This window comes from Mastigoproctus giganteus, chromosome 12 (genome assembly GCF_048544385.1).
Source record: "Mastigoproctus giganteus isolate SK-2022 chromosome 12, ASM4854438v1, whole genome shotgun sequence".
In the NCBI taxonomy this organism is placed as follows: Eukaryota; Metazoa; Arthropoda; class Arachnida; order Uropygi; family Thelyphonidae; genus Mastigoproctus; species Mastigoproctus giganteus.
The window spans coordinates 32,218,967-32,238,722 of NC_143586.1; the positions used below are offsets into that span (position 1 = coordinate 32,218,967).

At 38.0% G+C, this 19,756-nt stretch overlaps 1 protein-coding gene across 1 annotated transcript in view; it reads left to right on the forward strand.

The window, feature by feature from the left end:
• Positions 1–19,756, forward strand: part of LOC150076856 (uncharacterized) — a 227,007-nt gene that overhangs the window by 144,811 nt on the left and 62,440 nt on the right. Inside the window, exons 16-17 of the mRNA XM_090385702.1 lie at positions 18,783–18,946; positions 19,511–19,614. Of these exons, the coding sequence (XP_090241828.1) occupies positions 18,783–18,946; positions 19,511–19,614 (268 nt within the window). The remainder of the gene's footprint in view (positions 1–18,782; positions 18,947–19,510; positions 19,615–19,756) is intronic.

The following is a 19,756-nucleotide window of genomic DNA, read 5'->3' on the forward strand; positions in this document are numbered from 1 at the left end:
CACTTAGGGATGTGATTAGTTGGCAGCTAATTACATCCCTAAAATTACATCCCTGTCATCCAGACTGATGTTTAGTTCATCTACCCACTAGTCTTAGTATCTCTTCAGATAGTTAAATTTCCCCATAATAAGACATTTAGATATTTTGCTCACTCCACTTTACACTTATAGTTTATCATCATATTCCATACATAATCAGGTCTGTAGACCACCCCTCCCCTACGCTCATGTTTTCATCCCCCTCTTTTTATCACAGTGTTATTGTGATATTTCTCATTCTCCCACGTTGTTCTTACCACTTTTAAATTCTATGTCCATCATTATATCAAAATGGCATGATAGGAATACCAGGAACATTCCATGTTTTTGATATTCCTATTATGTTGGATGTTGATTTAATCAGTACATATTCAGATTTATTTATTTACTGGATTTCTAACATTAGTATATAAACATGTGATAGACTGTCAACACATCTTACATAGCTGTTTATGGCAACACTGTCCCACAGCCATTTTCAAATAGATATCTAATTTGTTCTTAAATTTTCTGAATATTTTCTCAGTAATTTCTTGTTATTCATTCATGTTCCCATAGTCTTACAGACAGTTTCAGTTCCAATGTATTATAAGAACCTTCAATTACTATTCCTACAACTATCCAACTATCTACCTTACCAAACAGGAGAGTTTGGAGTAGTACAAGTATCTTGTCCTTTGCCACTAGCTTCTTTCTTTATTTCTTTATTCATCAAAATTCCTCAACTCTAGTGACTAGTTTTTCTGAAACCCCTGAGGCCTCATCTATGACATGAGCAGAGACCTTTTCCATTTTCATTATTCATGTGAATCCCTTCTTTAATATATATATAAAAAAAGTCATCAACTAGGGCACAGGCAGTACTAAGAAATTTTCCTCCATGAGCCTTGCAAAGTCCTTGCATCTGAAGTTAATTGACACTGCATAATGTCAACAGTATGGTGTTATTATTTCCCGTTATCTTTTAGTTTATTGTAGTATTCTGAAATTAAATTTAATTTAAACAGAAAGCATACCTCACATTAGACCAGAAAAGTAAAGGACTGAAAGTAGCAGGAATGCTGCGGATTAGGGTGAACTGAAAAAGGCAGTTCTCCTACAAATCACAGTTTTATAAAATGTGCTACTTGTCCAATGTTTGCAGACTGATCTTTGGCAGGATATGAAACAGCCAAAGAGGGATATCTTTGTGTTCAATTAAAGATTGTGAGCCAATTAAGCATGAACTCGGTATTCTGATCAGCATTTATGAGAACTTGAAGAACAGGGTCAACACCCTTAGTGGAATTAAAATGGAAGCCCATCAAGTTCTTAGCCCAACTCCAGAGCCTATGCATCATACATTGTAAGAACAATCCCAAAGGAAGAAGGCACTAGTCCCATAGGAGGTGGGACTAGAGCATTCTGCCTTTGGGAGAATGCACAGTCAGAGAAATGAGAAATATGAAAAGATTAGGTGGAATAGGAGAAGGGTTGTCTGGGGCAATAATTAATGATATTGTAAGAGCAGTTATCATCTTTTAAGGGGACAAAATGTGTACATGGAAGCACTAATGATATTAAAAATAGGAGATCTAAGGATTTACTTAACACTTAGTTAAGTAAATTAAGTAGTGTTGAGAAAAAGTTGTGTAAGAATTAAATTTATACATGTCTGGAATTTTGCTGATGAAATCTGATGAATTATTTCTAATTGGGCAGAATTTTTCTCAGCATGGTCTGTGCTTGTTAACATGTTGGGAGTGAGTACATGATGAGAGACTTGTCAATCAAATTAGCCTTGAAGAGATTGTACAAGGCTTGTAGCGTAGAATTTTTCTCAGCATCGTCTGTGTTTGTTAACAGGTGGGACTGTTTCTGCAGGGATGGAATAGACTTAAAAATGAACTGCAAGAATATTTGCCGATGATACTGAGGCAGTATTAGGTGGGTCATAAAACTGCTAGTTTAGGAGATTACATAGACTAATAGTTTTACAACAGCTATAGGCAGAAGCAAAATTAATTCTTATGTTGCTTTTAGCATTAGCATTAGTAAAGGGATATGATGCAAGAAAGGAAGCTTATGCAGCATCAGCCAAAAAAAACAAAAAAACCCCCTTATTTCACTCATCTACTTGCTCCAAATGTTTGTCAAGTTTTTCCTTGAATCTATTTAACCTATCAACTTCCACAAGAAAAGATTGAAGTCTGTTCCACTAACCAACTACCCACTGGCTAAAGGCAAACCTCCACACATCTATCCTACATCTGTCTTTCCTCAATTTGAATTTATGCCCTCTCAGGTGATTATTCTGAACAAGAGGAAGAATCCCATCAGCATTGAGCATGCTGATGGGATTCTTCAAACCATTCAAGGCTTTATACTCCTCAATCAGATCACTTCACAGGTGCCTAGTCTCCAGACACTGTAATTAAGCCTTTCTTCGTAAGAGCAACCCTTTGTTCCATTCACTAATCTTGTTGCCGTGCTCTGTACTCGTTCCAACAGATTACATCCTTCTTAAAATGAGGCCTCCAGACTTTTATACAGTACTCAAGGTGTGGCCTGACCATTGCCTTATACCAGGGGATAATAACCTCCTTATCCCTGCTAGAAAATCTCCTGTATATCATTGACAAGACACTATGAGCTACTCTTGCAGACCGTCTGCACTGCTCAAAAAACTTCATATCTGCCTGTACAATTACCCCCAGGTCATTTTCGTTCTCTGTCAGTGTAGTACCACAGAGTTGATACGTCACTCTGGGGGTACTGCTTCCCATATGTAGTACTTTACGTTTGTCAATGTTAAACTTCATTTGTCACCTCTCAGCCCATCTGCTCAAATTTTCTAGATCCTGTTGCACCAGCGTACTGATATTAGTGTCCTTAACAACCCTGCCAACCTTCGTATCGTTGGCAAGCTTGGACATTAAGCTAGATATACCATAATCAATATCATTTATAAATACAGAAAACAATGGACCCAACACTGAACCCTGAGGGACTCCACTAATAACATTAGTCCACGATGAGCAGTGTCCATTGATTACCACACTCAACCATCCCTTTATCCATAGCAAAAAATTTGCCTCCAATGCCACACTGCTCCAATTTGTTCAGCAGTCTTCCATGTGCAACAGTATCAAAAGCCTTTCTAAGATCCAAATATATGATATCAAAGTTATTCCTTGCATCCAGTTCCTTTGTGGCCACATTGTAGTATCCAATCAAATTGGCCAGGCAAGGCTTTCCCTTAACAAAACTATGCTGTGTCTGAGCTATAACTGAAGTCTTGTCTAGATGATCGTGCAGTGAGTGCTTCTTTAACCAGTGCCTCTATTAATTTTCCTGGAACAGAAGTTAAACTAACAGGTCTATAATTACTTGTGTCCCCCTTTGATTCTCCTTTGTGAATTGGGGTCACATTTGCACATCTCCAGTCCATGGGTACCTCCCCTAAGCAAACCCTTATGGCTAAGGGTTTGCTTACTTCCTTTGCTGCCTCCTTTAATATAACTGAATAGATCCCATCAACCCCGGGTGCCTTTTTTATGTTTATCGTCAACAATTTCTCCTCACTTTCCTCTCCGTTATTACAAAATCAACTAGCTCACTGCCAGAGTTTAACTCACCTCTGGCATTCCCCTTCCTGAATAACCCCTCGTGGGTGAATGTAGATGCAAAAAAAATACTCATTTAGTTTGTTAGCCACATGAGCAGGATCATCAACAGTTGAACCATTAATATCCAATGGACCAATCTGATTCATCCCTTTCTTTCTAGAGTTTACGTAGGTAAAGAACTCTTTGTTGTTTTTCTTTACATCCTTTGCCAAAGATTTCTCATAATCTGCCTTTGCCTGCCTAATCTCCTTCGTGACTTGGTTACAGACCAGCTTATATCTATCATAGGTTTCCATGTCACCCATTAATTTTTATGTAACCCATGCATTTTTCTTCTCTGCCATATGTCTCATTAGTTCATCTGACATCCATTTAGGCCTAAACCTTGAACAATATTTCTTAGTTGGTATGTAAAGCCTACTAGCTTCCAAGATAAATTCTTTGAATGCTTCCCATTTTGAATTTTCTGTTGGTAACATCATCAGTTGGTCCCACAGTATAGAATTTAAATACTGTCTGAGACCAGCGTCGTCGCCTTTACGAAAGCGAAAACCCTTCCCTTTACCACTGATGGTAGTTGCCTCTTTGAGTAAATCCCACTTCAGCACATTGTGATCACTGCCACCTAGTGGCTCCTTTATTTGCAGATTTGTAATGCATAAAGAATCACTACTGATAATCAGATCAAGAGTATTACTCCCTCTAGTTGCCTCCCGAACATGCTGATGTAGAAAAGCCTTGTCAGTGTGTGTGACCAACCCACAAATTCCAGTCAATATCTAGGAAATTAAAATCTCCCCCCCCCCATTATAAGACTCTCTGATTTACTGGCCCACTCTGTTTCCCTGTACAGTTTCTTATTATACTCATCAGTCATTAGGCCTATAACACACTCCTACTCTCAATTTTGATCTTCCAATGCTTATGTTACACCAAACTGACTCGACACTGCACTGTCCAGCGATGTCAACTGGCTTCACTTCCTTGGATTTTATGTGTTTCTTAACTAATAGCATAACCCCTCCTCCCTTCCTATGCTGTCTATCCTTCCTGTACATATTGTACTCCCCAAATTGCAGTTCTGCATTCCTTATGTCTGTGTGACACCACATCTCTGATATCCCAACAATATCTGCCTTTGATGTTTTGAGCAATACCTCAAATTCATCAAATTTAAGAAGATAATTTATCAAACTCCTAGCATTGGTATACATTCATGTATACATGCACCTGTTCCTATTCTTAGCTACCCTAACACAACCGATGTGTTTACTTTTACCGCAATGACTCCCAGCAGTCTCTGAAATACCCTGCATCTTGTTTTCCAGGCTGCTGCTCATTCCAGTAGAAGCAGTGCAAGAATCACTTTCACCTATGCCAGTGGCTACTGTTAATCTATTAGTCCTTGTATCCCCCGAAGCTAGCAGTTTTCTGACCCACCTAACACTGTGTCGATAGCATCAGCAAATATTCTTGCACCCTTTCTATTTAAGTGTATCCCATCCTTGTAGAAGCAGTCTCTCCTGTTAACAAGTACAGACCAGACTGAAAAAAAAAAAATTCTACCCCTTGAGCTTGCACAATCTTTCCAGGGCCGAATCGATCGACAAGGTTCTCATCCTATACTCCCTTCTATCGTGTCTGGGCAGAATTGCAGACACTTTCAAATTCAACCCTAATTCAACGCTTTTTTTTTCAACAGTGACCTGTACTTGTTAAATAATTCCGCCAGTCTTATACTCTTAATATCATTAGTGGCAAAGTGTGTGTTCTAAAAATTTATTAGAACACACAGGTAGCCAGAAAAACAAGGTGGGGATTATAAGGTCTGCTGTCAGCCTTCACAAGACAGAAAATGAATGCGATACGTTAGGGTTACTAATAGCAAAATGATCCACTTGCTCACTTCCTTCTTGCTGATAAGCCCTCAGTTTATGGTATGGTATAAGCATCCTTGCATTTAGCTCTTCATCTATTGATATTTGGGATAATCCCAAATACTTTAAATGCTGAACCTGCTTAATATTTTTTCCCATCTAAGGTGATCAGATGGCATACAGCTTTGTGGAAAATTATTATAAACTTGGTCTTGCCAGAGCTAATGATCATTCCTGTTTTCACCATAACTTTCTGCCACATGTTTAGGTTATGCTGAAGATTTTCCTGTGACTTAGGTATCAAAGCCACATTGTCAGCAAAAGCAAGCTCAGAGATGGCAACAAGCCTCATCATCCAATTTCCCAACTGGAAGGGCTGGGTATGTGCCTTGCAGTCTTTGATGGCATCATCCATGATAGTGATGAAGAGATACAGGGAGAGAATGTCTCCTTGCCTCGTGCCTGATGTTGTTGAGAATTCTTCTTACTTCACATTGCCAGTTTTCACATATTTGTGGCATTGCTTGTAGTAACTCCTAATGGCAGTTACTGAGCTTCTGCTAACATTTTTCTTCTCCAGAACTCCCATAACTCACACCATAGAACTTAATCAAATGTTACCTTCTCAAAGTCAAGGTAACAAAGGTGTACTTCTGAGTCATACTCAATGGATTTCTCAATCTGCCAGAGCGTAAAGATAAGATCTTGTTTGCTCTTTCCATGAACCTGCATTGGGCCTCTTCCAGCTGCCTCCTCCACTTCTTTCCTGAGCCTTGTTTTTAGTATTCAAGAATACACCTTACCCATACACTAAGCAAGAAAATTCTTCGATGGTTTCGGCACTACCAGTTGTCACCCTTTTTATAAAATGGGCACAGTGACTGATGAATTCCAGTCTGCCATTATCTTCTTACTTTTCCATGCCAGCTTCATCACTCTCAATAGAAGATCCTTTCCTGCGTCACCCATATACTTCACCATCTCAGGTGTTATGCCATCATATCCAGCTGCTTTTCCGTTTTTTTCATATAGCCTCACTTAGCTCTGCGAGACATATCATTCTCCTCACTATTGTGATCTTCCTCCTGCTGAGAGTTCCTGGAAATACTCCTTTCACCTATTCATAACATCACCCTCCTTGATTAGAAGCGAATCTTCCTTTGATTTGATGAACTTCAGGGGACATTCCTTCTTCTTCTTCATGTTCTTGAGGACCCTGTAGAACAGTCTGGTTTTATTTCTTTGCCATATCCACAAATTCTCTGAACTCATCCCATGACTTTGACTTTGCTGCTATGACTGTTTGCTTGGCTTTTTCTCTCGGTACCTTTTATTCCTCATAATCCCTGCTGGTTCTTGATGAAAGGTATTCTTGCCACCAAGCCTTTTTGTCCATCTCAGCTTTCACAGATTCACTCTACCCAGCTATTTGTTTCTTCTCTGGACCAACTTGGGAACTACCATAAACTTTGGTTGTCGAATCAAATAGAGTTGTCCTAAAGAGTGTCCATGCTGCCTCTAGTTCATCAGGCTAAGCACTGAGGAGAGTCCAAGACTCTCCTCAGTGCTTAGCCTGATGAGTGACCTCCTCCTGGTATTTCTGTTGGATGTCCACCTGCTTCAGCTTATAGGTTTTACCAAGTTATAACTAGGAGCTAAAATGATTTTGTTTTAACTGAGAAGAAAGTGGAAGAAATATTCCTTAGGCTATAAGTAAATAAGAGCTGATGGTAACTAACCAGTTGTATTAAAAGAAGCTGCAAACCAGGTAAGTTAACCTTTAGCCATAATTATGAGGACATACTTGTATTCAGGGGAGATCCCTATGGATTTGAGATACATGAATGTCTCCTATATTCATAAATGAGGATCAAAGGTAAAATTGAGTATAGACCTGTAAGCTTGACTTCTTTTCCAGGGAATATAATGTAGTCAGTGGACAAAGTGGATATTGTTGGGATATCAGAGACGTGGTGTCACACAGATATAAGGAATGCAGAATTGGAATTTGGGGGCGTACAATGTGTACAGGAAGGAGAGACAGGATAGAAAGGGAGGAGGGTTATGCTATTAGTTAAGAAACACAAAATCTAAGGAAGTGCATCCAGTTAACATAGATGGACAGAGCAATGTTGAGTCAGTGTGGTGTGTCATAAGCACTAGGAAAGCAAAAATATGGGTAGGAGTTTGTTATAGGCCTAATGACTCAGATGAGTACAATAAATAATTATACAGAGAAATAGAGTGGGCCAATAAATCAGAGTGTCTTATAATGGGAGATTTTAACTTCCGAAATATTGACTGGAATTTGTGGGTTGGTCACTCGCACGCTAGCAACACTTTTGTGGATTTATTGGATGATTATTTTCTACAGCAGCATGTTTGGGAGGCAACCAGAGGGAGTAACACTCAATCTGATTATCAGCAGTGATTATTCATGCATTAGGAATTTACATGTAAAGGAGCCACTAGGTGGCAGTGATCACAGTGTACTGATGTGGGATTTACTTAAAGATGCAACTACTATCAGGGGTAAATGCAAGGGTTGTTGTTTGTTTGTTATTTGGTTTTTTAAGAGCATTAGCAACTAAGGCCATATTGCTCAGGAAATATGTGGTGATCATTCCCTGACCTTTCCGAATTCTCCGTATTTGGTGGTCATGGGTTCGAACCCCGGTCTAATCAAGAAGCGTGTGCTACGCACTGCTGCTCCTGCCCACCTGGCTATGGAGGCGCCTCTAACGCAAGAGTTTTTGCTCTCATAAAGGTGACTACAGTGGTCAGATATTTTTTAAATTCTATGCAGTGGGACTTACTGATGATGTTACCAACAGCAAATTCTAAAGGAGAAACATTTGAGGAAGTAATCTTGGAAGCTACTAGGATTTTTGATGCATTCCAGCTAAGAAATATTGTTCTAGGTTTAGGCCCAAATGGATGTCAGATTAACTAACGAGACTTGTGGCAGAGAAGAAAAATGCATGGGATGCATATATATTATCAGGCTACACAGAAGCCTGTGGTAGATATAAGCTACTCTGTAATCACAAAAGGAGGTTAGGGAAGCTAAGGCAGACTATGAGAAATCTTTGGCAAAGGATGCAAAGAAAAACAGCAAAGACTTCTTTACTTATATAAACTCTAAAAGGAGGGGGATGAATCAGATTGGTCCACTTGATATCAATGGTTTGACTGTAGATAATCATTCGCAGATAGCTGCTAACTAAATGAGTATTTTGCATTTACATTCACACATGAGTAGTCATTTTTATTATTATTATTATTATTATTATTACTAGCCATATGGTACAAGGAAGCCTGGGGCTTATGGTGCACCAGCCAAAAAAAAAAAAAAAAAAAAAAAATCCCGAGTTACCCCCTGAGAGAAAGAGAGAGAGAGAGAGCATTAGCATTAGTAGAGGCATTTGATGCAAGAAAGCAAGCTTATGCAGCATCAGCCAAAAAAAAAAATAAATAAATAAAAAATAACCACTTCCACTTCACCCCGCTGTTCGTTCGAAATACCTGTCCAGCTGAGCCTTAAACTTATTTAGGCTATCAACTTCCACGACAAGGGATGGAAGTCTATTCCACCAACCAACCACCCGCTGGCTAAAGGCAAATTTCCTCACGTCTATCCTACATCTGTCTTTTTCTCAATTTGAATTTATGTCCTCTCAGGTGATTATTCTGAGCAAGAGGAAGAATCCCATCAGCATTGAGCATGCTCAAACCATTCAAGGCTTTATACACCTCTATCAGATCACCTTGCTGGTGCCTAGTCCCCAGACACTGTAATTTGCAAAACTTAAGCCTTTCTTCGTAAGAACACCCCTTTGTTCCATTCACTAATCTTGTTGCCCTTCTCTGTACTTGTTCCAGCATCTCTACATCCTTCTTGAAATGAGGCCTCCAGACCTGTATACAGTACTCTAGGTGTGGCCTGACCATTGCCTTATACAAGGGAATAATCACCTCCTTATCCCTGCTAGAAAAATTCCTATATATCATCGACAATACACCATGAGGTACTCTTGCAGCCCATCTGCACTGCTCAGAAAACTTCATATCTGCCTGCACAACCACCCCAGGTCCCTTTCATTCTCTACCACTGTCAGTGTAGTACCACAGAGTTTATACATTGCTCTGGGGTTGCTGTTTCCCATATGTAGTACTTTACATTTGTCAATGTTAAACTTCATTTGCCACCTCTCAGCCCATCTACTCAACCTTTCCAGATCCTGTTGCAGTAGCATAGCATCAGTAGTGTCCTTAACAACCCTGCCAACCTTTGTATCGTCTGCAAACTTGGACATTAAACTTGATATACCACCATCAATATCATTTATAAATACAGAAAACAACAATGGACCCAACACCGAAACCTGAGGAACTCCACTAATAACATTAGTCCATGTTCAGCAGTGTCCATTGATTACCACTCTCTGTCTTCTGCCACTCAACTATCCCTTTATCCATAGCAGCAATTTGCCTCCAATGCCACACTGCTCCAATTTGTGCAGCAGTCTTCCATGCACAACAGTATCAAAAGCCTTTCTAAGATCCAAATATATAATATCAAAGTTATTCCCTGCATCCAGTTCTTTTGTGACTACATCATAGTATCCAATCAAATTGGTCAGACAAGACCTGCCCTTAACAAAACCATGCTGTGTCTGAGCTATAACTGAATTCTTGTCTAGATGATCCTGCAGTGCTTCTTTAACCAGTGCCTCCATTAATTTTCCTGGAACCGAATTTAAACTAACAGGTTTACTTGTGTCAGCCTTTGATCCTCCTTTGTGAATTGGGGTTACATTTGCACATCTCCAGTGTATGGGTACCTCCCCTGAGTCCAAAGAAGCTCTCATGATTATGGCTAGGGGTTTGCTTACTTCCTTTGCTGCCTCCTTTAATATAACTGGATAGATCCCATCCACCCCGGGTGCCTTTTTTATGTTTATCCTCAACAATTTCTCCTCCACTTTCCTCTCAGTTATTAGAAAATCATCTAGCTCACTGCCAATGTTTATTTCACCTACGACATTCCCCTTCCTGAATTTCTCATGTGTGAATGTAGATGCAAAATACTTGCTTAGATTGTTAGCCACCTGGGCAGGATCCTCAACTGTTGAACCATCAACATCCAGTGGACCAATCTGATTCATCCCTTTCCTTCTTGAGTTTAAATAGGTAAAGAACTCTTTTCTGTTTTTCTTTGCATCCTTTGCCAAGGATTTCTCATAATCTGCCTTTGCCTGCCTAATCTCCTTTGTGACTTGGTTACAGACCAACTTATATCTATCATAGGCTTCCATGTCACCCATTAATTTGTATGTATCCCATGCATTTTTCTTCTCTGCCATATGTCTCATTAGTTCAACTGGGTAGCAGTAACTCCAGATTAATGTACCAACTGGGCGGTGTTACCCTCAGGATAGTGGAGAATGAAAGAGACCTGGCGGTAATTGTGCAGTCAGATATGAGGTCTTCTGAACAGTGCAGACAGACTGCCAAGAGTATGTCATGAGGTTTGTCAGTGATATACAAGAATTTTGCTAGTAGGGAAAAGGAGATGATTATCCCTTTGTATAAAGCAATGGCCAGGCCACGCCTTGAGTACTGTGTACAGGTCTGGAGGCCTCATTTTAAGAAGAATGTTGAATTGCTTGAGTGTGTACAGAGAATGGCAACAAGATTGGTGGGGGGATCGAAGGGGTCCTCTTACCAAGATAGCCTCAAATTCTGCAAATTGCAGTGGCTGGAGACTAGGCAATCTGATTGAGGTGTATAAGGTCCTGAATGGGTTGAGCATGCTGAATTCTGATGGGATTTTTCCACTTGTTCAGATTTCGAACCTGAGGGGCATAAATTCCAATTGAGCAAAGATAGTTGTAGAATAGACATGCCGAAATTTGCCTTTAGCCAGCAGGTGGTTAATTTCTGGAACAAACTTCCATTACTTGTTGTGGAAGTTGATAGCTTCAATAAATTCAAGGAGGTACCGGACTAACTTTTAAAGGGAATGGTTATGTGAAATTGGGGGTTTTTTTTTTTTTTTGCCTGACACTACATAAGCTCTTGCTTTCTTGCCTCACAAGCCTCCATTACTACTACTACTCACCTGAGGGGACATAAATTCAAATTGAGGAAAGACAATTGTAGAATAAATGTGCAGAAATTCACCTTTTCTAGCCAGCAGGAGGTTGATAGTTGGAACAAACTGCCATCTGTTGTAGTGGAGGTCAGCAACTTAAGTTCAAGGCAGAGCTAGACAAACATTTGGAATGAATGGATGGGTGGGTGAAACAGGAAGGAGCTTTTTTTTTTTCTGCTGATGATATATAAACTTGCTTTCTTGCATCATGTGTCTCTATTAATGCTGTAATTCTAATGCTAGAATGCTAGATTTAGCAAAGGTTTCAATACTGTTACACATGAAAGACTCCTAAACAAATTGGAACAGTGTGGCATTAGAGGCAGCTTACTGCTATGGATAAAAGGATGGCTGTGTGGGATAAGGTTGAGTGGGCCCTTTATTGTTTTCCATATTTATTAATGATATTGATGGTAATTTTTTTATCTTTGTATGAAAACATATCAAGGTTAACGTGAAAGATTGTATATGATATGAAGGTTGGAAAGGTGATTAATAATATAAATCAAGGTATGATGCAACAAGACCTAGAAAATTTAGGCTAATAGGTTAAGAAATGGCAGTTAAGGTTTAACATTTAAAAATGCAAGGATACTATATATGGGGAGCACTAATCCCAGAATAACATACCATTTGGGTGGTACCACACCCAAAATACAGGGTGTCTCAAAAATATTGGTACAAATGTTTAGGGGACGTAGGTAACATCTAAAGGAATGTGAATTGCATAGGACCCATAACTGGAAACGTCACCATAAGTCAGTACACGGCGCTGTTCATCAGTTCACGAGAGGGAAAATTTCTGGTTTACTCATTCAAGCAGTAGTCGCCACAAGGAGAACACGCATCGATATACGAACTGTGAGCTGGCAGACATGCACCTAGTGTATGGATTAGCAGAGGGCCCACACGGTGTGTGCCCCCATGCGGCACAACATTGCTTCGCAATAAATGTGTGGGCAGGTATGGTCGGTGACTGTTTAGTCGGCCCATACCTGTTACCATCCCGCATGAACTCCGCTAAATATCGGATCTTTCTTGAACAAGTTCTATCTACCAGGATTACTTGACGATGTTCCAGCAAATGTGAGACGCAACATTTGGTTTCAAATGGGGCGCCTGCCCATTATGGAAGGTGTGTTCGTGACCATTTGAACAGGCGTTTTGGGCATCGATGGCTTGTCCGTGGTGGACCCGTTGCCTGCTGGCCCCCACGCTCACCTGATTTATCGAGCTTTGATTTCTTTCTCTGGGGCCCTCAAATGTATCGTGTATGAATCGCCTGTGGAGACGGAAATGGATCTCGTGGCAAGACTTGTCTGCGCTGCTGCTATTGTCAAAGAAACTCTAGGTGTCTTCGACCATGTCCGCCAATCCATGCTGTGTCAGCGTCACGCATCGCGTCTCCTGGTGGAACCTTCGAGCATCTATTGTAACATCATGAAATGCATCCATCTCGTACTCCATTGTTAATATTATATCAGATAAACGTTTGCCACTAATTACTGTCATGTGTCATTTCTGCTTCTTGTGCCTCTGCTACCACTTTCCCATGGCATTTCCGGTTATGGGTTCCTATGCGATTCATATTCCTTTAGATATTACCTACCTCCCCTAAACATTTGTACCAGTATTTTTGAGACACCCTATAGAGGAGAAAGAAGACCTGGAGGTAATTGAACTGTCTGACATGAATTTTTTTATTAGTGGTTGTTGATAATCTGCTAGAGGATAGCTCATGGCATTCTGTCAGTGATAAATAGGAATTTTGTCAGCAGAGACAAGGAGGTGATTAGTCCATTGGCCCTATAAGGCAATGGTTAGGCTACACGGAGGTCTGGAAGTCTTGTTTTAGAAAGGATGTGGATCCATGGAAAGGGTGCAGTGAAGAGCAGTTAGATTAGTCTAATTGCTTAGGAGCAAAGGGCAACTCTTACCATAAAAGACTTCAGTTCTGCAAGTTGCGGAATCTGGAAACTAGGCACCTGAAAAGAGACCTGATTGAAATTGTTAAGTCTTCAAATGGATTGAGTAAACTAAATGTTAATGACATCCTTACTCTCTCTTTTTGGATGACATACATAAGGAGACATAAACTTAAATTGAAAAAGGATGGCTGTAGGATAATTGTGTAAAAATTTGCTTCTTTCAGCAAGAGAGAGTAATTAATTGTTGGAACACACTATCATCTGATGTTGTGGAAGTATATAGTTTGAATAAATTTAAGGAAGAATTAGATAAATTATTAGAAATGATTTAATGTAGCTTTTGAACCCATTATCCAATAGAAAAACTAATGACAGCAATGTAATCAGCACAATGAAAATTGTATCAAATATAGAACTGAAATATAAAATCTTGGGCTGTCATGAGCACTGAACTAAACTCATGGATTGAAGACCCTGCTTTATAGCAAAGAAATTTTTTAAACTATGATGAAAAGTCAAAAATATTTCTCTAATTTAGGAAATTGATCAATGTTTAGAAAAGTAAATTTTGAGAGTGACATTTTTACTGATTTGCAAAAAAAACATGTTTGCAACATACCAGTGTTTCCAAAACTTTTTTAGTCGTGGAACACTTTTCATCTCACAATATATTTATGGGACACTTATATTCTTTTGTGGCTATTTGATTTTTAAATTAAAAAAAAAACATATTTAATGCTCAAATGCATTTCATTTTTGAAATTAAAAAAAAAAATTAGAAAATAAACTGAAAATTAAAGCTGTATTCTGCATAAGAAAAGTTATATACATACATACCAAAACAACACAAATTATGATTTTTAAAAGGAAAAAATTAATTGCATTTTAATGGGGTTGGTGTTTCCGTGTTTTTGAATCACAAATTCCTTTAATATAAGGTATAATGCTGGAAAATTGAATCATGTCGGGTGCAGCATCAAGTCTATTCTTATATTTAGTTTTTGTTTCAGTATAATAGGAAAAGCCAGTATCATAAATAAGTTGTAGCAAAAGGAAGTAATACTCGAATTGCATGTTTAGCCTGATTGGCTGATACTACATGCCAGCATACTGGGGTACTGTTCTGTTAAGCTACTCCAAAAATTTAGTGGAAGTTCCTTAAACTTCTGTTTTAAATTGAGTCAGAAATTAAGTCAATTAGGCTTTCATAATCATGCATAGTGAAGCCTGGTTTGACTGTAATTATAAATGGATTTCGAATCCAAGAATTATTATCGGTGGTTTTTGGAAAACATTCAAATAAAGATGACTGCAAGTCAGGTAAGTGTTGTAAAATTGCACTTCTTCGTGGACTGTAGAATTTATTTCTATCAAAAATTCATGTAACATGGGGAAGCAGTCAACATTATTTAGTTCTACAGAAGATATCCAGAATTCCAGTTTCTTTCTATAGGATGAAATTTTATCAATTGTACTAAAAGTTGTCACATTCTTGTAGTGACAGATTAATTTCATTTAATTTTGAAAAAAATATCTGCAAGATACGCATCTCATTTGCCACAAGCAATTTGTCAAACAGTCAATAAAATTTCACCCCGAGTTACCAGGAATGAAGAATACCAGTAGTTCACTACCAAGTTCAAAAAGTCTAACAAATATTTTGCCTCTGGATAACCACCTTATTTCAGCATGTAAAAGAAGTGCTTTATGTTGACTAACCATTTTATCACACAATATTTTAAATAATCTGGATTGAAGTGGTTGAGATTTGACAAGGTTATAATTTTTATGGCTTCATCCAACACAATTTTTAAATATGCTGGTATTTTTTAGCTGCTAGAGCTTGTCTATGTAGAACACAATGACTGTTAGTGCTTTGTGGTTCCACATTTAAGATTCGCATCACAGTTCAAGGGCAACAAGATTGGTGAGGGGAATGAACGGATCCTCGTACCAAGAGAGGCTTAAGTTCTGCAAATTGCAGTGGCTGGAGACTAGGCACCTGCGCGGCGATCTGATTGAGGTGTATAAGGCCTTGAATGGGTTCAGCACGCTGAATTCTGATGGGATCTTCCACTTGTTCAGATTACGAACCTAAGGGGGCATAAATTCAAATTAAGAAAGGATAGATGTAGAATAGATGTGCGGAAATTTGCCTTTAGCCAGCGGGTGGTTAATTGCTGGAACAAACTTCCATCTGTCGTTGTGGAAGTTGATAGGTTGAATAAATTTAAGGAGGAACTGGACAGGCATTTGGAGGGAATGGTGTGATTTTTTTTTTTTTTTTTTTGGCTGATGCTACATAAGCTCATACATTTGCTTTCTTGCCTCACATGCCACCACTACTACTACTACTACTACTATCTTCCTGACCATTGCTTGAGCACCATCAGTACATACATCAGTACGTTTTCCCCAACTAATTTCATGCATTGTGATAAAATTGTTGATGCAGTTGAACATATCTTCCCCAGTGGTGTTGATTTTCAGAGATTCACAAAAAAGCAGGTCTTCTTCAATAGTATTATTAAATCTATATTGGACAAATACTAGTAGCACAAGTCCTGAAACGTCAGTAGATTCATCTGTCTGCAATGAATATTCACTGCAAAGTTTCAGTCGACAAACCAGCTCTTTTTTATGTCATCAGAAAGATATTTAATATTACAGAATAGTTTTGGGCTAAGCCTCAGGTTACATAGGGAGTTAACTGACGTACAAGTTAGTGCAATTGCATCATTTCTGTACGTAGCCAACTACTTAAGTAGTTATAAATTGGCATCAATAAGTATATCTCCTATTGCGAATACCTTCACAACGAGTTGCCATGATATTGCACTACCTTGAATAAGTAATGCTTCAGTATAGGCGAAGACTATTGTTACTTATTCTCAGCAGATACCATCACCCATAAGGCGCCGTTTCGGAGCTTATTGGCTCCTCATCAGTGGGTAGGTGGGCAGGTACCCTGGTGTTGCAATGATGACAACCCAGTTGCGAAGTATAATTCCACAATATGAGAAATGCCTGATGGTGTGGAGTAATTTAGATTACAGAGTAGTTTAGGGCTAAAGCCTCAGATTACGTAGGGAGTTAACTGACGTACAAGTTAGTGCAATTGCATCATTTCTGTACATAGCCAACTACTTAAGTAGTTATAAATTGGCATCATTATACTTCGCAACTGGGTTGTCATCATTGCAACACCAGGATACCTGCCCACCCACTAATGAGGAGCCAATAAACTCCAAAACAGTGCCGTATGGGTGATATTATCTGCTGAGAATAATTAATGCTTCACCATAAGAGAAGACTATTGTTACTTATTCTCAGCAGATAATATCACCCATAAATTTGCATCATTAACTCATTGTGAAGGTATTCACTATATGAGATATACTTAATGATGCAAATTTATAACTACTTAAGTAGCAGACTACATACAGAAATGATGCAATTGCACTAACTTGTACATCAGTTAACTCCCTACATAACTTGAGGCTTTAGCCCTAAACTATTCTGTAATCTAAATTACTCCACACCATCAGGCTTCTCTCATATTGTGGAGTTATACTTTGCAACTGGGTTGTCATCATTGCAACACCAGGGTACCTGCCCACCCACTGATGAGGAGCCAATAAGCTCTGAAACGGTGCCGTATGGGTGATGGTAGCTGCTGAGAATAAATAACTGTAGTCTTCTCCTATGGTGAAGCGTTACTTATTTGAGTTAGTGCAATATCATGGCAACTCGTGAAGGTATTCGCAATATGAGATATACTTAATGATGCCAATTTATAACTACTTAAGTAGATGGCTACGTACAGAAAGGATGCAATTGCACTACCTTGTATGTTATTTAATTTTACTTGATAATTGTACTGCATCAATTTTTTGAGCAGACTGCTCATTTAATATGCATGTTACAATATCTTTTGCGCAAGGCTTGATAAGTGTTTCTCCAATAGTGTGAGCTTTGCTGTTTAGTGCAATACAGTAACTTACTCAATAAGATGCTTCTGTTGCATTTTTGTTGTCTGTTTTAGCAAGTTTAAGCATTGAAAGTTTAGAATTTTTCGGTGAGTCCCGCTGCCTCTATTATGTCTTTGTATTCAGCATGATTGGTTTCCAAATGCCTACAAAGTTTAGCAGGAGCCAAAGAACTGTTTGCTAATATTTTATTACATACCGACACACTGTGCATCGGGAGCATATTTATTTACAACACATCTAAAGCTGAAATTTAAATAAATGTCATCATTCATACTTTCGTTTTGGTCCTCTATTAGTTGGCTCCTGTTTTTTCACTTCGGAAATTTTGGAGAACAAAAGGCTGCGATTGTTCATTCTCACTTTGAAGTGTGACAATATTGTTTGTTTTCATTGACCACAGTTGCACTACTAGAAGTACTGCTTCTCATTTTAAAGTTCCTTTTTTCAACCACATATCCATGGTCATTTATTTTAATAATATTTCGAAATACTGATAATTATTAAAAAAATATATATAAAAGGAAGTGAGTTTAGTTATGCTTACTAGTTTTCTGGCCTACTGCAGAACTAATCTCATAATTGCAAAGATAGTCTGCACCACACCACCAGCACTGTGTAAACATGCAAGAACACGTCAGCAGAAGGCAACTTTGTTTCATCCACCCAAACGATGTATGATGTTGGTTTGTTCCCCCTCAACCCAAGTACTCCAGGCTAAATCGCATATGAATGGCAGATCACTACATTGCTTCTTTTTCGTAGATGTCATTACCTTTACGTATACTTCTTTATGCAAAGCCTGCCAAAATAAAGTGTACCGCTGTCTATTTGATTATTAGTCTATGCCAGTGCATTAATAACCAAAAAAAAAATTGTTAAAAATTATAATGATACAAAAGTGGTGTTCGCTAGAAATGTGCAAAATTTATTTATTTTATTTTTTTAATTATTAATTAAGATTTTTCATGTAACACTTGTTCACATCTCACAGAACACAGTTTGGGAGATGCTGCTACATACAGTGATAGCAAGTTAGCATAAATGGATTATTGTATATTTTATTGCAAAATAAAATTTTTATTTTAAAGCTGTTTTTTTTTTTTTAAGTGAATTGAAAAATTTTTTAAATATAAAATGATTATGTTTAAAATGATATAATTTAAAAATAAATATAATTCTAGCTACCAGGCTACACTGCAAATAGAAAGTCTACAAGAACAACTTAGAATTATTGTGAGTCAAAGAGATAAAGCCCTTAACCAGCTATCACACATGGAGGATGAAGTGCAGCAGTATGCAGCATCAGTGGCTAATCTACAATTAGTGCTTCAACAGTTTCAAAAAGGTGTAGTTTTCTATCATTCACAATTTATAACTGTTTTTAGCCTGTTTTTAAATTTTTATTGCTATTTTACCACCAAACAGCAAAACGTGTTCCAATACTTGGGCAGGTGCAGGAATGTGTGCATCTGTATTAATTTTTCTGTAAATACATGTATTCTAGGTTGATTTTCAGCATACAAGCACAGTATAATACATGCATGGTAACCCTGCATGACAAATAGAAAACAGCTAACACAACCCTAAGTGAAACAGTCTTTAAGATTAGGAATTCTGGTCATTAAGAGTATTCAAATTTGCGTTTCCAAAGGAGTTGATGCACAACAAAATCATTATACCATAATGGAGGTGACAGTTTAGTGACATCTAATTTAACGTTAGAACCAATAGTAGATTCCTTAACCTTTAATCAATGATAAGACTTAAAAAAATATATGCACTAATTTTATCTGGCCTTAATACATACTTTTATTTGGTAATTAGTAATAAAAACTAAATTTATAAAGTTTTACTTTGTTGTTTTATTGTTGCTCATTCTTACATTCTAAATGTATATTTTGGCCACTAGAAAAAGAACGAGAACTTCAGAGTACAAAGAAATCATATGAAACTTTCACAGATAATCAAAAATCTAAAATTCTGAAATTGGAAGAGGAATTGAACAAAAAAGAAGTAAGTATACATTTTAAAATGTGAAATATTGCTTTAAGAAAAAATATTTTTAAAATTAATATTTCAACAATATCATATTCATTCAATTAAAAAGCAGAAAAGGAAATTTTTCATTTGCTATTATTGTATCCAGTCACAAAAG